The 16,053-nt window shown below is 36.0% G+C and overlaps 1 protein-coding gene across 1 annotated transcript; it reads right to left on the bottom strand.

Moving 5' to 3' along the window:
- Window positions 1–1,946: 1,946 nt before the first annotated feature.
- On the bottom strand, window positions 1,947–14,664 carry LOC123663483 (apyrase-like). Its single transcript, XM_045598157.1, has 11 exons — window positions 14,558–14,664; window positions 13,599–13,821; window positions 12,174–12,365; window positions 10,623–10,753; window positions 8,740–8,884; window positions 7,368–7,494; window positions 6,621–6,775; window positions 4,790–4,880; window positions 3,921–4,082; window positions 3,328–3,491; window positions 1,947–2,205 (listed from the first exon to the last, which is right to left on the bottom strand). The coding sequence occupies exons 1-11, from the start codon at window positions 14,662–14,664 to the stop codon at window positions 2,080–2,082; spliced, it is 1,623 nt and encodes a 540-aa protein (XP_045454113.1). The 3' UTR covers window positions 1,947–2,079.
- Between the last annotated feature and the right edge of the window lie 1,389 nt (window positions 14,665–16,053).

Genomic DNA, 16,053 nt, shown 5'->3' with positions numbered 1-16,053 from the left:
CTAATGCAGAGAAAGATGGCGTCTTTTTTTCACCCGACGAAAAAAACAGCTCCTCTGGTCTAAAGTCGCCACATATATTTTTTTACATACAAGATACGCGCAAAAAACATAACCCTTCCTTTGCAGCTGAGTTAAAAAGAAGGAGGTTCTCAATTTAATTGTATTTATTTTATGTATATTACCTCAGAACTTTTGACTGGGTGGACCGATTTTGATGTTTATTTTTTAACCGACTTCCAAAAAAGGAGGAGGTTCTCAGTTCGACTGTATTTTTTTTTTTTTTTTTTTTTTTTTTTTTATGTATGTTACATCAGAACTTTTGACTGGGTAGACCGATTTCGACAAATTTTGTTTTAATCGAAAGGTTGTGTGTGCCAATTGGTCCCATTTAAATTTATTTGAGATCTAACAACTACTTTTCGAGTTATATCTAATAATGCGTTTTTACTTGACGCTTTTTTCGTCGACCTACTTTGTATTATACCGCATAACTTTCTACTGGATGTACCGATTTTGATAATTCTTTTTTTGTTGGAAAGGGGATATCCCTAATTTGGTACCGTGATAAGGAAACCAGGATCTGATGATGGGATCCCAGAGAAATCGAGGGAAACTCTCGAAAATCCGTAATAACTCTTTACTGGGTATACCGATTTTGATAATTTTTAATTTAATCGAAAGCTGATGTTTATCATGTGGTCACATATAAATTTTATCGAGACCTGATAACTACTTTTTGAGTAATCTTTGATAACGCGTAGTTGCTTGACTATTTTTTCGTCGATCTACGTTGTATTACTTGTCGATGTAATTGAAGTCGGTTTTTTTTCGTTTGCGAGCAAACACAATTATTTAATTGAAAGGTGGTGTGTATATAGTCTCATGTACATCATCATCTAATAATGCGTGTTTACTTGACTAGTTTTTCGTCGGCCTACGTTGTATTAAACTGCATAGCTTTTTAGTGGGTATAACGATTTTGATGATTCTTATTTTAATCTAAAGATGATACTTGTAATCCTATTTAAATTTGGTTGAGATCTGATTACTACTTTTTGAGTAATCTTTGATAATGCGTATTTATTGTATTAATTCGTTGTATTACTTGTCGATGTAATTGAAGTCGGTTTTTTTTTTCGTTTGTCTGCAAACACAATTATTAGGTTACTAGTGAACCTTTTCTTAAATTAATATGATTTACTTTTCTTTTTGCAGTGGTCTGCAATAGGCTTAACTAACTTTTCTTTTAATATATTTGCTTTTGACACAAGTAATCATAACGCATTAAGAAACATTTATTCTGACTACTAAACACTAAATATTGAAGATGAAATACTATAATGATAAGATAAAAACTACATTTAAATCGATTAACCCATTTCTGAGATTAGCGTGCACAAACGCACGGACAAACGATAAAAATTCTAACAATCATTAAGTTGATAAAGGTTCCTATAATATTGTTTCTGATATACGAGTATACATGTATGTACAGACAGCAATCTGTTACATTTTTATAATATGCATTGATAGATAGTGTTCTGATCAAATCAATATCAGCTGAGCGTACCAATTAATCTTATCAGTTATTAATTTTATAAAAATGATTTATTTTATTTTGTTTGCTATTTTTTAGCAACTAAAATTCACGACGAAATTAGAAATCTTTAAAATTAAAATAAGATAAGAACCAATCAGAAAAAATTATTGTGAACTTTATATTCTTTAAGTCGGGTCTAGAACGACACACTATTAATATGAACCAAAACAACTACATTAATATGACCTTTTTACTCGACCCCTTAGACCTGACTGGGTTAGGTTAGCAGAAAAAGCGAAGCAGTCATTCTGCCACAGGCCAATCAAGCCTTTCAAAGCCTCTAGTTAATTTAGGACAAATTGGCTTACTTATTACATACAAGCAAATGAAAAAAAAAAACAAGAAATTTGTATATTTCTTATACAATGTCTTTATTATACTTTAATGTCATCAGCTTCATTTTCTCTATGCGAAATCGTGTGAGTTTAAAATTTTAAAATTTGTTTCCTTTTTTTGGAAGAAAACAAAAGCTGTTATGGTTAATATACAATTTGAATGCGTCCGTCCAAGTCTTTGAAGAAAGTGCGTTGTCGGTGCATGTACCGCTGCAGCATGACATAGTCCAAATCTAGAGTCACAAGGTTCTTTCTATTCTGTGACAGCATCTGAAATATTATATATCTGTATTAATACTTTCGTTATATACATTTTTTTCTTTATTTAAGGAGTTTTAGTCCATAAGATCTACGCCACTACATAGTAGCATCACACATGCTACATTTGTATGCAGCATGTGTGATGTGTGAATTTGTATGTAGCATGTGTGATGTCGGAAATTAATGAAATCGCATACCAATGCTTACAATCTTGTATAATAGTTTACTTGGTCCTGAGAGAGAATAAGCCAAAACTTAATTACAACCTCCAAGTTCCTCAAAATTTTCGGTTATTAGGAGCATATCATTTCTGATATCTTTATTTCAGAAAAAAATCACCATAATGTGAACTGCATCTTCAATTAGATGGCTATTTATTAGATAATGCATCAAATATACGCAAAGATATTTTAATGCAGTGTTAATATCGTACATTTAAAAATGTTTCCTTTTCGAAAGCCGAATGTATTTCGAACAATTGAGCTCTTACAAATCTAATAAGCACATGTAATAGAACATTTGAGAGCACAGATAACAATAACCCTAAATGTGAGTTTTAGAGTTATTTTTTATACTATGGAAGGTTTTTTCTTTAAAAGAATATTTCTTGAAAACAGTTGGAGAATGAAGAAACCTCACCCTAACTATTACTAACACTAACACACACGCTTCGTTTAGTGCATATGGTCAGTCGATGTGGTCTATTTTGTGTATAAAATTATAGACGACCAAAGAGTATCAATATTTGAAGACAAACACGAAGACGTAGATACCCAGCTTACACACAGATATATAGACAACCAAAGAGTATTCATTTAATATATAAAATTCTCGTGTCGCGGTGTTTGTAGTTAATCTCTTCCGAAACGGCTTGACCGATTCTCATGAAATTTTGTGTGCATATCAGGTAGGTCTGAGAATCGAACAACATCTATTTTTCATACCCCTAAGTTATGGGAGGGGGGGGGGGTAAGAGGGTTAATAAAATATTACAAAATTTTGTGTGCATTTCGGGTAGGTCTGAGAATCGGCCAACATCTATTTTTCATTCCCGTAAGTTATAGGGGGGGGGGGGGATTGAGAACAACGTTTGCGGGGTCAGCTAGTATTTCTTTAAACATGATAACGTACCGTGTATCCACCTCCGCCGTCGCCGATGTAGCTCTGCGAGAGCACGCGGTACACGGCGTCCGGCCGCAGCGGCTCGTAGCGCGGCACGGCGCAGCGCACGCAGCGCACCGCCGCCGACACGCGCGACCCCGCCGGCGCGGTGGCGTTCACCACCATGCGCAGACCTGCGTACGCGGGGCTTGCTTTCTAAGTTACTTCACTCTGACTATTTTTTATATAAGACACACCTGAAGGTAAACGGTTACCGTAGCTTATTGATGCCTGCAACACCGTAAGCATTGCAAGCGATTTACCGATCTTCCCCAGGAGCTCAAGCTATCTTACTCGCCATAGGATAATACCACTATTTCAAAATATTATTATGTAGCAGTGATCTTCCGTGAGTTATTTATATACGTTTATATACTCTTGAAAAGTGTCTCTCCAGTATTTGTTGTCGTCTGTCTGTATGGTGTGTAATATCGATTTTAATATATTGATTACTACTTACTATTTATATTACTTAGAAAAATACAAATAAAATTTTAATTAAATTAATTGAAATTCAATTTATGTACCGTATTATATTTATTTAACTACCGTAGGTAACTTACCACCTAACTGCAACAGACGCGAACTGTAGAAGTTGGTAGGATCGTTTTGCGACACTCCTACTGAGAATTCCAGTGCTTCTAAGATATACTTTCCTTCCAGATCGTACATTTGGATGTTATTCTCGAATGGAAACACCATGAGTAATGCCTCGGTTGTTATTTCTGATTGAAAAATATATAATTATTTGAAATTAGGCATATATTATATATAATAGAAATATTTCTAAAATTTATCAAGCTATGTATGTAATACTATTCCTAGATACATTTGTGAGTAAGAACATTAATATTGTTTTCAGAAGATATTGTTATCAAATTATCATGACAAAATTAATTATCATTTTAGTAAAAACGAGGACATGACCAACGTGAGTATCCACCAGCGGAGCAGCGTGTATAGGTCTGCACAGGATTCATAGACTCACAGTTTGTACCTTAACTATTTTGTGGTAAAATTTACGAAAAAAAAAAACACACACGACAAAACACAACTGCACACACAAATAACACATACTTTAATTTAGGCTTATAATGGAACAGATTATGATATAAGATTAATATGATGATATTTAAGTCATTCATTAGTTTTTCATTTGAAGCAGATTTAGACCACAGGGTATATTTAAATCTATATTCTGTAGATATTCGATCGCTAAAACAATTCATAATTTAATCATTTTCCTAAAATGGCTGTGTTTATAACACCATAGTGGGTTTTGAAATAACACCAAAATGATATTCGGATATTGTACGTAGGTACTGAAATTTAACCGATCGTATTAAATTTTTAGGCGCAAAACTGTATTGGTTTCGGATGAAAAATTAAGATCGACAACATAAGGACTAATCATAATGAGATGATCGATTACCACCGAAACCCAAGTGAGCGCGCACGCCGCCCGCGTTCATCAGACACACGTCGACACCGCCCCATGCATCTGCATTCGCGTACTGCACCATCTGTCCATGTAAATATGTATGTATATATTTAGTAGTAGAGTTATTTTTTTACTCATTACCATTATTGTTTCGATATATATTATACGTATCTTATTTTTTTTACAACTAGGTCGGCTAGGTAATGGTAAGTGATTAAGTAGCTTATAGACGTCTGCAATAGCAGAAGTATCGTAAGCTACGTTAACTGAGGTAGGGCACAGCAGGAATTTCCTGCTCAAAATATGGAGCAGCCCGACTGGGGTAGTACCTCGACCTTACAGAAGATCACAGCTAAATAATACTGTTTTCAAGCAGTATTGTGTTCCTGTTGGTGAGTAAGGTGACCAGAGCTCCTGGGGGGATTGGGGATTGGGTCGGTAACGCGCTTGCGATGCTTCTGGTGTTGCAGGCGTCTATAAGCTACGGTAATCGCTTACCATCAGGTGAGCCGTACGCTTGTTTGCCGACCTAGCGACATAAAAAGGGCGTTGACAACCCTACCCTCGACCCTCCCCAGGAGATCTGGAAGCTTTATTTACCATTGGATTACAACAGTGAGAGCAGTATTATTTAGCTGTGATCTCCTGTAGGGTGGTACTTCCACAGTCGGGTATCTCCAGATTTTGAGCAGGATATTTCCTTGTATGTGTTTTTGCTAAATTATGTGCTGGATTACTTTCTATTAGTCTGGTTACTTAAAGTGTTATTCATCGTTTATTTCTTTAAATTCTTTATCGTACAATCAATACACTAATACAAGTGTGTACAAGAGGCGGGCTTAACGCTAATGCATTTTCTACCAGCCAACCTTTGTAATGTGCAAGAAAGTATAGTGTTTAGGTGTACAATAAAAAATAATATAATATAATATTACATATCATAACATAATAGTTACTAATGATATAATATAATATCGTTCACTGGACTAACTACTTGACGTACATACACGTGTAAGGTTATATCATCGGAGATATGAAACGACTTGATCTATTCAAATCTGATTTATTACTGCTCCCAATCTCAAACATTACACATTTTATATAGGAACTTATTAAACACTCTTACGCTACTACTACATATAACATCTACTAACACACTACGCACGATATATTTTTTTTTGAAATATAGAAATGATCATCATCACTTCAGCCTATGGCAGCCAACTGCTGGACATTGGCCTACCCAAGTTCACGCCAGACATCCCGATTTTCCGCAATCCTCATCCAGCCTACACCAACAATCTTACATAGATCGTCGGTCCAACGGGCCGGAGGACGTCCCACACTGCGTTTGCCAAGACGCGGCCATCGGTCCTGCGACACAGATGACCAGCCCACTGCCACTTCAACTTGCTAATTCTGTGCACTATGTCGGTTACTTTCGTTCTTTCACGGATAGTCTCATTTTTAATCCTATCTTTGAGAGAAACTATTATTATTATTATTATTAAACCCCAAGCATAGCCCGTTCCATTGCACGTCGAGTGACTTTAAATTTGTGGACCAGTCCGTTCGTCAGTGTCCACGTCTCGGCTCCGTATGTTAACACAGGCAGGATGCATTGCTCGAAGACTTTTGTCTTCAAGCATTGCGGAATCTTCGAAGTGAAGACTCGACGAAGCCTGCCAAACGCCGCCCAGCCCAACCGAATCCTCCTGTCGGCCTCCTTATATATATATTTAGTTTTAGTGAAGCTAAAAATATTTAGCTTGTTACACTTCGAAGGTTCCTAAAAATTTAGTCAGTGCTCAGATTAACTTACCTCATCGATGAGTCCATCGCAGGCCCAGCTGACAACATTACACTCGCCCCGGTAGCAGCCCCGGCGCAGTGGCACGATTGCGCGTCCTAGTACCTCCTTGCCCACCGCGTCCACTTCTTGCCTCCATGGTTCTAACAGGGCCTCCATGTGTGGATCTGATTAAGAAAGCCTTATTCACATTATTCATTGTAATACCTAACAATTAACACTTTAGGATGAAACACAGCTTTTTATAGGCTAGCACAGGATGCAAGTCTACTTAATGTATACTATATTATGAACAATAAAATATTAAGTGCACTAGCTGATTCTTCTCTGTACAATATACATTCAGAATCAGTGGAAGCTTTTTTTTCTTAGTAACTATAAGTCGGAGTGAACACAGTGTGTCAGGGTGGCTGGGTGTTATGAGAGATCAATTTACCTGTAGGTTTGGTGTTTCACAGTGCAGCACTCCTGGTCCTACTTTATTTCTCGTCTATATCAATGAACTCTGTAATGTAGCTACCCTATTTGACAATTTTCAAGTTCGTAACACAAAAAATTAAGAACCTGTAAAAACTTGTGAGAGCCCTTAGACCTCTTTAATGCGGCCCTAGTTACAAAATTCGTTCTTAGAAGTTATCTACTAACTATAAACTACTTCGTTGCCAAATTTCATCTTTATACGTCCAGCAGTTTTTAAGATTTCGCGATGAGTGAATGACTCAATGATTTTATAAGTATAGAAGAAGTATGTAAATGTACCTTTTACGATAGATGTTCCGAGGTATATCGGTTGTCCTTGCCAAGATATAACATTACCAGCCTCGTCTATAAACAATTTAATGTCGCCCAGGTACCGAGTATACGCTGCCGCTTGCACGATTGGTATCTAGAAAAACAATTCAAGAATAGAGAGTTAAAGCTCCTTTATAGACTTTTAATTACGTTTTACTCGTGACTTATTTAAAAAAAAATCTACTAGACATAGATATGTTTAAATTTCGCCTTCATTCGTGTTTCCTTATTTGTACGAGACCTTGGCAAAACCAAAATCAGTCGTGTAATTTGGCTTTTAAGCTGATGCAATGAATGAAAAATATTGGGCCATACACGATCACATAAATCACCGAGGCATCAACGTCAACGGCGAATACATCTCTCACAATTCGTTTCGCTGATGATATCGTCATCTTTGCGGAGACGTTTTAGGAGCTAGGCTAATCTAATCATTCTGATGAGTCAGTCTCGGTATGAATTTGGACAAAACGAAAGTTATGTTTAACAACCAAGTCATACCGAGACCGTTATCGGTCGACGGTACCCTTCTCGAAGTTGCTCAAGATTATGACTATCTAGGCCATACCATCCAACTTGACCGAAATAACTTCAAGAAGGAAGTCGATAGGAGAATTCGTTTGGGCTGAGCGGCATTTGGCAGGCTTTGTCAAGTCTTCATCTTGAAGATTCCACAATGCTTGAAGGCAAAAGTCTTCGCGCAATGCGTCCTGCCTGTGTTAACCTACGGTGCTGAGACGTGGACATTGACGGAGGGACTGTTCCACAAGTTTAAAGCCGTTCAACGTGCAATGGAACAGACGATTCTGGGTATCTCTCACAAAAATAGGGTTAGAAATGATAGTATCTGCGAGGGAAGTAACCGACATAGCCCACAAAATTAGCAAGTTGAAGTGGGCTGGTCATATGTGTCGCAGGACCGATGGCCATTGGAGCAGATGTGTCCTGTAGTATGGACCGCGTGTTAGCCAACATAGTGTGGGACGTCCTCTGGTCCGCTGGACCGACGATCTACTTAAGATTGCCGGTGTAGGCTGGATGAGGATTGCGGCAAAACCGTAATGTCTGGCGTGAAATTGGAGATTCCTATTGTCACTGGTCTACAATAAGCTGAATTGATTGATTAGCTGATATACTTAGAAAGATAATCGATTACTAAGTGCCTTCTATCAATATCTCGAAAGTTTATAAAACTATTTTTAATAACTTGAAAATAACATCCATTTTACCAAAAAACAGGACTTTTTTTTGGATTGGCAAATTGGTATTAACTCCATCCAATACCAAAAGTTAATGAATTAAAACTCTAAATAAATAAAAAATATTGAGCAATATTTACCCTATGTCCATTAGCTTGAGTAACAACAGTAGGGTAGTTGCCAATAGGTTGTGAGCCGTCCGGAGCCTCACCAGTGTACAGTAGCGTGTGCGAGTGGCCCCCCACTATAATATCCACGTTCGAAGAGACACGCTCTGCCAGTGATCTAGGAGGGGCCATATACTAAAGTGAAACAATCTATGCAAGATCCACATTTGCGCAGTCAGGGCTCTTTTCTATACAAAAGTGGGGTTATATGCTGCCATTGCACTATAAAATTTATAATCATATTTTACGTTTATTTACAATAATGAATTGTATGATCTAGGAACGTTTGTTTTTCAGGTTTGTGATTAACTAAAAATTTGTGTTAATAATCACAATTACAAATTCTAGGCAAAAGTTTTTAATTATACAAAATGGATGGAGTTTCAAAGTCTATTTTATCTCTTGTCTATTTATCTGATGGGAAGTCTACTAACACTACGCTTTCCGGCACCCAACCATTCCACCATTCCAGTAATTTTATTTTAGTAGCGATTTTTAACTGCCCATTGATAATTTAAGTTTGCGACACTTTGACTCGATTATTATTTTGCCTTATAAGTTATACAGCTGTAGTTGACAAATAAGCACAACCCCAAAAGTCACACATTGAAAATTGTTATCACATCCGAGGTTTATATTAATCATTAGATTACTATTACTGAATAGTTTTACACATTTTTATATTTTAGCTTTATTAAAAAGGTCTCAAAAGCTTTTCAAGCAAAAGTTTTACTCAATTGCATTTAAAAAATCTGGTTTTTCAAATTTCTAAAAATGTTTCAGAAAGTTCATTTCATCGTGTACACTCACTTACTTCACTCTCCACCATCTCGCCATTAAGCCGTCGGTCACAGTTGTTATCATGTACACCTTATAGCGATCGTTACTCATTTCAAAGTGACGCCGTTTTGTATGAAAGCGTCTGTCAGACGTAAACGTCAGTTATAGTTATGAAGTCATCGTTGGTTTATCATGCAGTCGAGATCGTTTTTACGTACTCCTGTTCGAAAATAACGCTGCGGAACGAAGCATGAGTGCACTTCCCGCAGCGACGGAACTAAAGTGGAGTTAGACTCTCTAAATAGTGTTATTCTAACCTTAAAATTAAGTTAGTCGCTTCGCGATAACCCCAAAACTTTAAACATAGATATCTCCATAACCATGGGGTTCCGGAGGGTGGGAGTGGTACTCTCCTCCCTCCGCCCCCCAAAACCTCATAAATCGATGGCCCGTAGTCTAATGAATAGCCAAAACTGTCACTGGAATTCTGAATGGCTACGTTGGTCCATTCTTAGTGGAAATGAGCGAAAATACCGTTTTTTATGCAAAACAATGCCCATACACATCAGACATTGTTTGCCATATTCAAGAAGTCGGCATCACATGCATGGAGTGGCCAGCACGCAGACCCGATTTAAGCCAATCAAGGAATCCGCCATCAATCACGCTACGTGAAATGAAAGAAGCTCTAATATAGGTATGACAGAATATTCCGCAGCATCGCCTCAAAAACCTAGTAAAGGGTATGCCTAATCGCATGACGATGTATAGAGAGCTCACCGTGGCATTTTTTTTTAAATTTTCATTTAAAGTCATTAAAATATTTTTTTAGTATGTACGATTTTATTTTTGTGTTACCCACACATTAGGAATTCTAAACATTTTTGAATATCATATCAAAAATTGACCGCTCCAGCGGGATTCGAACCCGCGTCTCCGACTGACCGTGTAGTTTAAGCTTTAGTTCATAAAGCTAGGTATAAAGTTCATTTGTAAACATTGTGAATTTCCTAAACGACTCTTTTTCTTTGCGGTCCAGTTTATTATACTTATAAATAGTATAGTAATTAACTCACATATCTGAGTTGTATCCTACGTGGGACAGCACTATGATGATGTCAACTCCCTGTGCAGTCAGTAAGTCCGCCTCTCGGTTAATCGCTTCCAACTCATCTTCCATTATAATGCGTCCGATGGGTGCTGAAAACTGGAAATGCAATGAGATTCTTATTTTTACATTCATTGACTCATACTGGCTTTTCGTACTAATTAAGTACTTAGTATAGTAATCAAATATATAAAAAAAAGTATTGCACTCTATTTATGACCATTTTTTGAACACAATAGATATTTTGGTAGGTATTATGAGATGAAGGTAGACGACAATCGAACAAAATTATACTCATAACGAAATTGATTTGATATTTATGAAATTTATTGAAGTAATAATATTGTTGTTTTTTTCTTTTTGAATGGAAAAACTTGATGATTGAAACTAATACTTTTATAGTATTTAAATTTAGTAGCCATTCTTTTTTATAATATGACTAATAAGTATGACATTAATAAACATCACACTATGACTATAATTATGTTTGACGCGTGAAATTTTCTAACAAACACATTTACTTTTTATCGCCCTAGATTGTCAAATGTGAATTACTATTGTATCTACTATGATATTTGTCAATATAAAATATCGTACTCCTCTGTTCGTAACTTATTAATAAGATCTTTGATACCAAGCCGACGCAAACTTACTGATTGTAATCGAAACAAAGAGTGATCAGCTTAAATGTTATGGTAAATATTTTAAAAGACTATTTTTATCAGTAATGCATTAAATATCCCGCTTATAGTAAGTAGGTATGAAATTTACCGTATTCCCAAAAAGCTTATACAATTGTATAAGCTTCTTGCGTATTTCATATAGTAGAGTATAGACTCTACTATCTATAGAAATATTACCTGTCGAATGAGCTGTGATAAAATTATTTAATCATTATAATTATCAATACAGCATTTCTAAAACTTAGTAGATATTATATATATGTTTTGGCGGATCTTGTTTCATCATCTTTTTAAGATTTAGACCCTAAAGGTTAATTTCCAAATCAAAATCTATCTTTCATGACAGGATTTTGAGGTCTGGAAGCTCCTGAAGCAAAAAGGAATCTTATTACATTAATTTAAAAGATTTTTTTCTTTTGAATTAGAATAAATAAATGTGAAAATATTGTTTGGATAAGTATTATAGTAAACAAATACTCTTTGAAAAGTTCTCTACTGCGGAGGTTCATCCGCCAAATCCGTCTCTGACGTACTGACGTGAGACGGATCAAAAAATCGCTCATATCAAATGTAAAGCAGTTACTCGATGAACAAACGTAAAAGTTAAATTATTTTATATCACGATTCAACTCTAAAATAGGAAGAAATAAATAACATTTTACTTAAAAAAGTAACACAAAAATCTTAACTGCGATTAAGAGTTTCCTATGCGTATAAAAAAAATTACTGAAATACTGTCGCGAGTTCGGACAATTCGTAAAAGATATATCGATTTTTTTAGCGTTTCCATTATCGTTTCGTATTTTGTTAATCTACTAATTATATCATAAGCTTACTGTGCGCAATAGTACACCAATAATGCCAATGTCGCGTCCGTTCCGCTGGACAACGATGTGGTTTTTCACGTATGGCGCCATCTCAGGCTCGAAGGTCGTGTTCACGTTGGCACCCAACATGGGAGACTCCAGCTTCTCCAAGTACGGCAGTAGACCTTCAATGCCGTGGTCGAACTCGTGATTACCAAGAACCTTTTAAAGTTAATTTCTTTTATTGATCAAAAAAAAATAACTGAGGTAGGGCACCGTAGGAAATTTCCTGCTCAAAATCTGGAGCAGCTTGACTGGGGAAGTACAGAAAATCACAGCTAAATAATACTGCTTTGAAGCAGTATTGTGTTCTGTGGTGAATAAGATGACCAGAGCTCCTGGTGGGATTGGGGGTAGCGTCGGCAACGCGCTTGCGATGCTTCTGGTGTTACAAGCGTCTACAAGTTACGGCAATCGGTTACCACCAGGTGAGCCGTACGCTTGTTTGCCGGGCTAGTTGTGTATATTTTATTTATTTACTCTTTATTTTACACCACAATATGCAGATACAAAATAATAATAATACAGACAACTTAAGAATGCGTAGTACAAGAGGCGGTCTTTTATGGCTAGTTAGCCATTTCTTGCAGACAACCCGAAATAGGATTGAGTATTATTATTTATTTAAAGATCGGGTAGGTGGTGCAGTTACTTTATCATAAACTTAAAGTCAAACAGGTTTCTGGGTAGTTTTGATTGTACTTATTTATTTTAGAATTTACAAAATGAGATAAATCAGCCATGGAGCGGTGTAATGAAAAATATTTATTATTAAGTAACTAATTAATATTATTTTTTAATGCTATTTATTTTTCATTATATTATTTAATTTCTAGGTCAGCCATATACTTAACCGATGTTTAATATTGAGGTACATCCCAATTTCCAGTTGTAAATTTTATGACTTGTTGAAGATAGTATAAATAAAAATGTTCCATATCAACAATGATAGCATATCATAATATTAGACTTTAACAAATAGATATATATGTGAATAGGTATAATATAATAGTAAACACCTAAAACTTATCTTATTTTTCTACTATCATCATTACAGCCTATACAGTCCACTGCTGGACATAGGCCTCCACAAGTTTACGTCAAAAATAACGTGAACTCATGTGTTTTGCCCATAGTTACCACGCTGGGCAGGCGGGTTGGTGACCGCAGTACTGGCTTTGTCGCACCAAAGACGCTGCTGCCCGTCTTCGGCCTGTGTATTTCAAAGCCAGCAGTTGGATGGTTATCCCGCCATCGTTCGGCTTCTTAAGTTCCAAGATGGTTGTGGAACCTTGTTATCCCTTAGTCGCCTCTTACGACACCCACGGGAAGAGAGGGGGTGGCTAAATTCTTTAGTACCGTAGCCACACAGCATAATATAACAAAAATACTTACATGAGCATCATGCGGCAACATATTCATAAAATGTTGACTGACATTCCATCGCAGGAAGTTATACCAAATGGTGCCTTGAAAGGTGTCTCCGGCATTAAGTAACAGCGAGTCAGGTTCATCTTCCATTGCCTGTCTGATGGCGGTGTAGAGGCGCGAGAAACCTCCGATGCAGTCTCCGACCGTTGGGTTGCATGGTGAACCAGTCGGCAGGATTTCGTCAAAACTTGAAGAAATACATTGTACCAGTGACGTATCCATAAAAGTTTTCTAAAAGCTCCCATAATCTAACGGGGAAAAGGCACTTTTTCCGGTACAATATACACAGTACGACTAAACTCACATTACCTTTCTTATTGATTAAACAAGAATTTTTGGTGTATTAGTAAAAAATGGCACTAATTTGATGGAAAATACCACCACTCCCAAATACACAAGTCTTTCTGGGGCAGGACTAACATTATACAAGTTCAAAGTTCTATTTACATAACATTATTTAATTATCAACATGGTGCTGAAAATCTCCCAGAGTAAGTACAATTAGTAAAATTATTCTAACCATTAATAAATCTATTATAGATCTATCAATATCGTATAATATTCATATCGTATAATTTCGTTCTAGGCAAACGTGCATCGACAGTGTAATGAGTAAAATCAATGTAGAATAATCCTGTCGTTTGTCAAAAAAAAAAAAAAAATGTCCTCGCTATTTTAACAAAAATATTCTTTGCATCCAACGAAAATTGTTCAATAACCAACAATCATGACACCTGACATATAATGGGTTAAACTCTTTAAAAAATACATTTACTCCCCTTTTACTTAACAACCCGTTGAATTTTAAATATTTTGAAGATTGGGCCCCAATATTGCCATTTACGATTTTTGGACATCATGAAAAATTTGCAAATGTTCAATTGTTCTACCTCTATAAGATATACGAAATTAACTTTACTTACTGTGCATGGAAGTCGTTATAGTGAACTATATTCAGCTCAAATAAACCATCGCTATTTTGCGTCTTAACAACGCTTATAGTTAAAAGAATCACCAACACTACTGACATAGCGTCACGCTCGTCAGATGGTAGCTGCGTGGAGAACGCCTTGAAGCAAAATGTTCGCTTTCAAATACTTATCTACTTACACCAATATCGGCTAAGCATACTAGTTAATCCCTTGATCATCAAATGCGGCCCGCTGCCAGATTTCGTGCGGCCCTGTGATCAAAGAATATTTTAAATGTAATAACTATCTAAAGTTCTAAATCAATTTGAGTGAAAAACAGAAGTATATTAAACTTTGGCAAAACATGCCAAGAAATTTTACATACTTAAAAGACTTCGTTATATTTATTATAGCTGTATTCATGTGATATACGATAACGATAACGGTAGCAATTGTTCACTTTTACGCATTCGATTTCATTTCACCCCGACTCCACCGGTGATCTTACGTAGATAGTCGGTCCAACGAGCCGCAGGATTATTGCAGGATATTAGCAGCCTTATATTTATTGCCTTTGAATAGCCAATACTCGATCTCCACTCCAGAATACGTCTGCTACAGCAATTATAGGTAGTCCGACACAGGTGACATTTTGGTTTTATCTTTAAGATAGACTCCAAGTATGTACTTGTAAGTGGACAAACTGACAGACTCCTATTTAATGTGCGGCCTGGCAAGGTTATCATTTCCCTATACAGACCTCGGCTGATAAACGATGACGACCACTGAGCTAATCTAATCAATCAATAATTATATATAAATGATCACTTCATTTATGGCTGGAATGTAATAGTTCAATGATAATTAATCCACGTCTTTCGTCTTCGGTACATTTGTCAGTGATAAGGATTTTTGCTACCTTCTATTTAATAGAAGATATATATAGGACCTGGGTGACCGAGCTTAGCTCGGTATTTTTAGTAAATCGTGTTTTTTGAAAATCATATTTAAATACGAATTACATATTGATAAAATATGAATAATATTTTTCGATTTTATTTTTTTTAGAAAAAAAAAGAAAAAAAACGATAATCGATCTGGAATACGTGAGGATTCGAACCATGATCTTTTCGGCCGAGCGCGATCGGCCGATTTCCCCTGAGCTATTACAACTTTATTGACAGATGCGAAATTTACCTTTTTATTCTAACGATATTGTAGCCATTTTTTCATTGCCTAAAAACAGGGATAAAACGACATTTTCTAAAAATGAATCCTAGCTAGATTTATTTATCTCCCCCGTAATCCCCTGTATACTAAATTTCATGAAAATCGTTGGAGCCGTTTCCGAGATTCAGATTATATATATATATATATATATATATATATATATATATATATATATATATATACAAGAATTGCTCGTTTAATAGTATAAGATATATACATAGTCTGGCCAAAAATACAGTTTGTTATTAAATTAAACTATCTCCTATAATTTTTGATGG

The sequence above is a fragment of the Melitaea cinxia genome, chromosome 20 (assembly GCF_905220565.1).
Source record: "Melitaea cinxia chromosome 20, ilMelCinx1.1, whole genome shotgun sequence".
NCBI lineage: Eukaryota > Metazoa > Arthropoda > Insecta > Lepidoptera > Nymphalidae > Melitaea > Melitaea cinxia.
Note: the sequence above shows the minus strand (reverse complement) of the source record. Positions and strands in the feature narration are given on the sequence as shown.

Coding starts and splice junctions, on each gene's coding strand:
- LOC123663483 (XM_045598157.1), bottom strand. CDS start 14,664: ATGTCAGTAGTGTTGGTGATTCTTTTAACTATAAGCGTTGTTAAGACG. Junction 4,083..4,789: donor CGCTCACTTGGGTTTCGGTG/GTAATCGATCAT, acceptor TTTTTCAATCAG/AAATAACAACCGAGGCATTA. Junction 2,206..3,327: donor ACGGCGGAGGTGGATACACG/GTACGTTATCAT, acceptor ATAATATTTCAG/ATGCTGTCACAGAATAGAAA.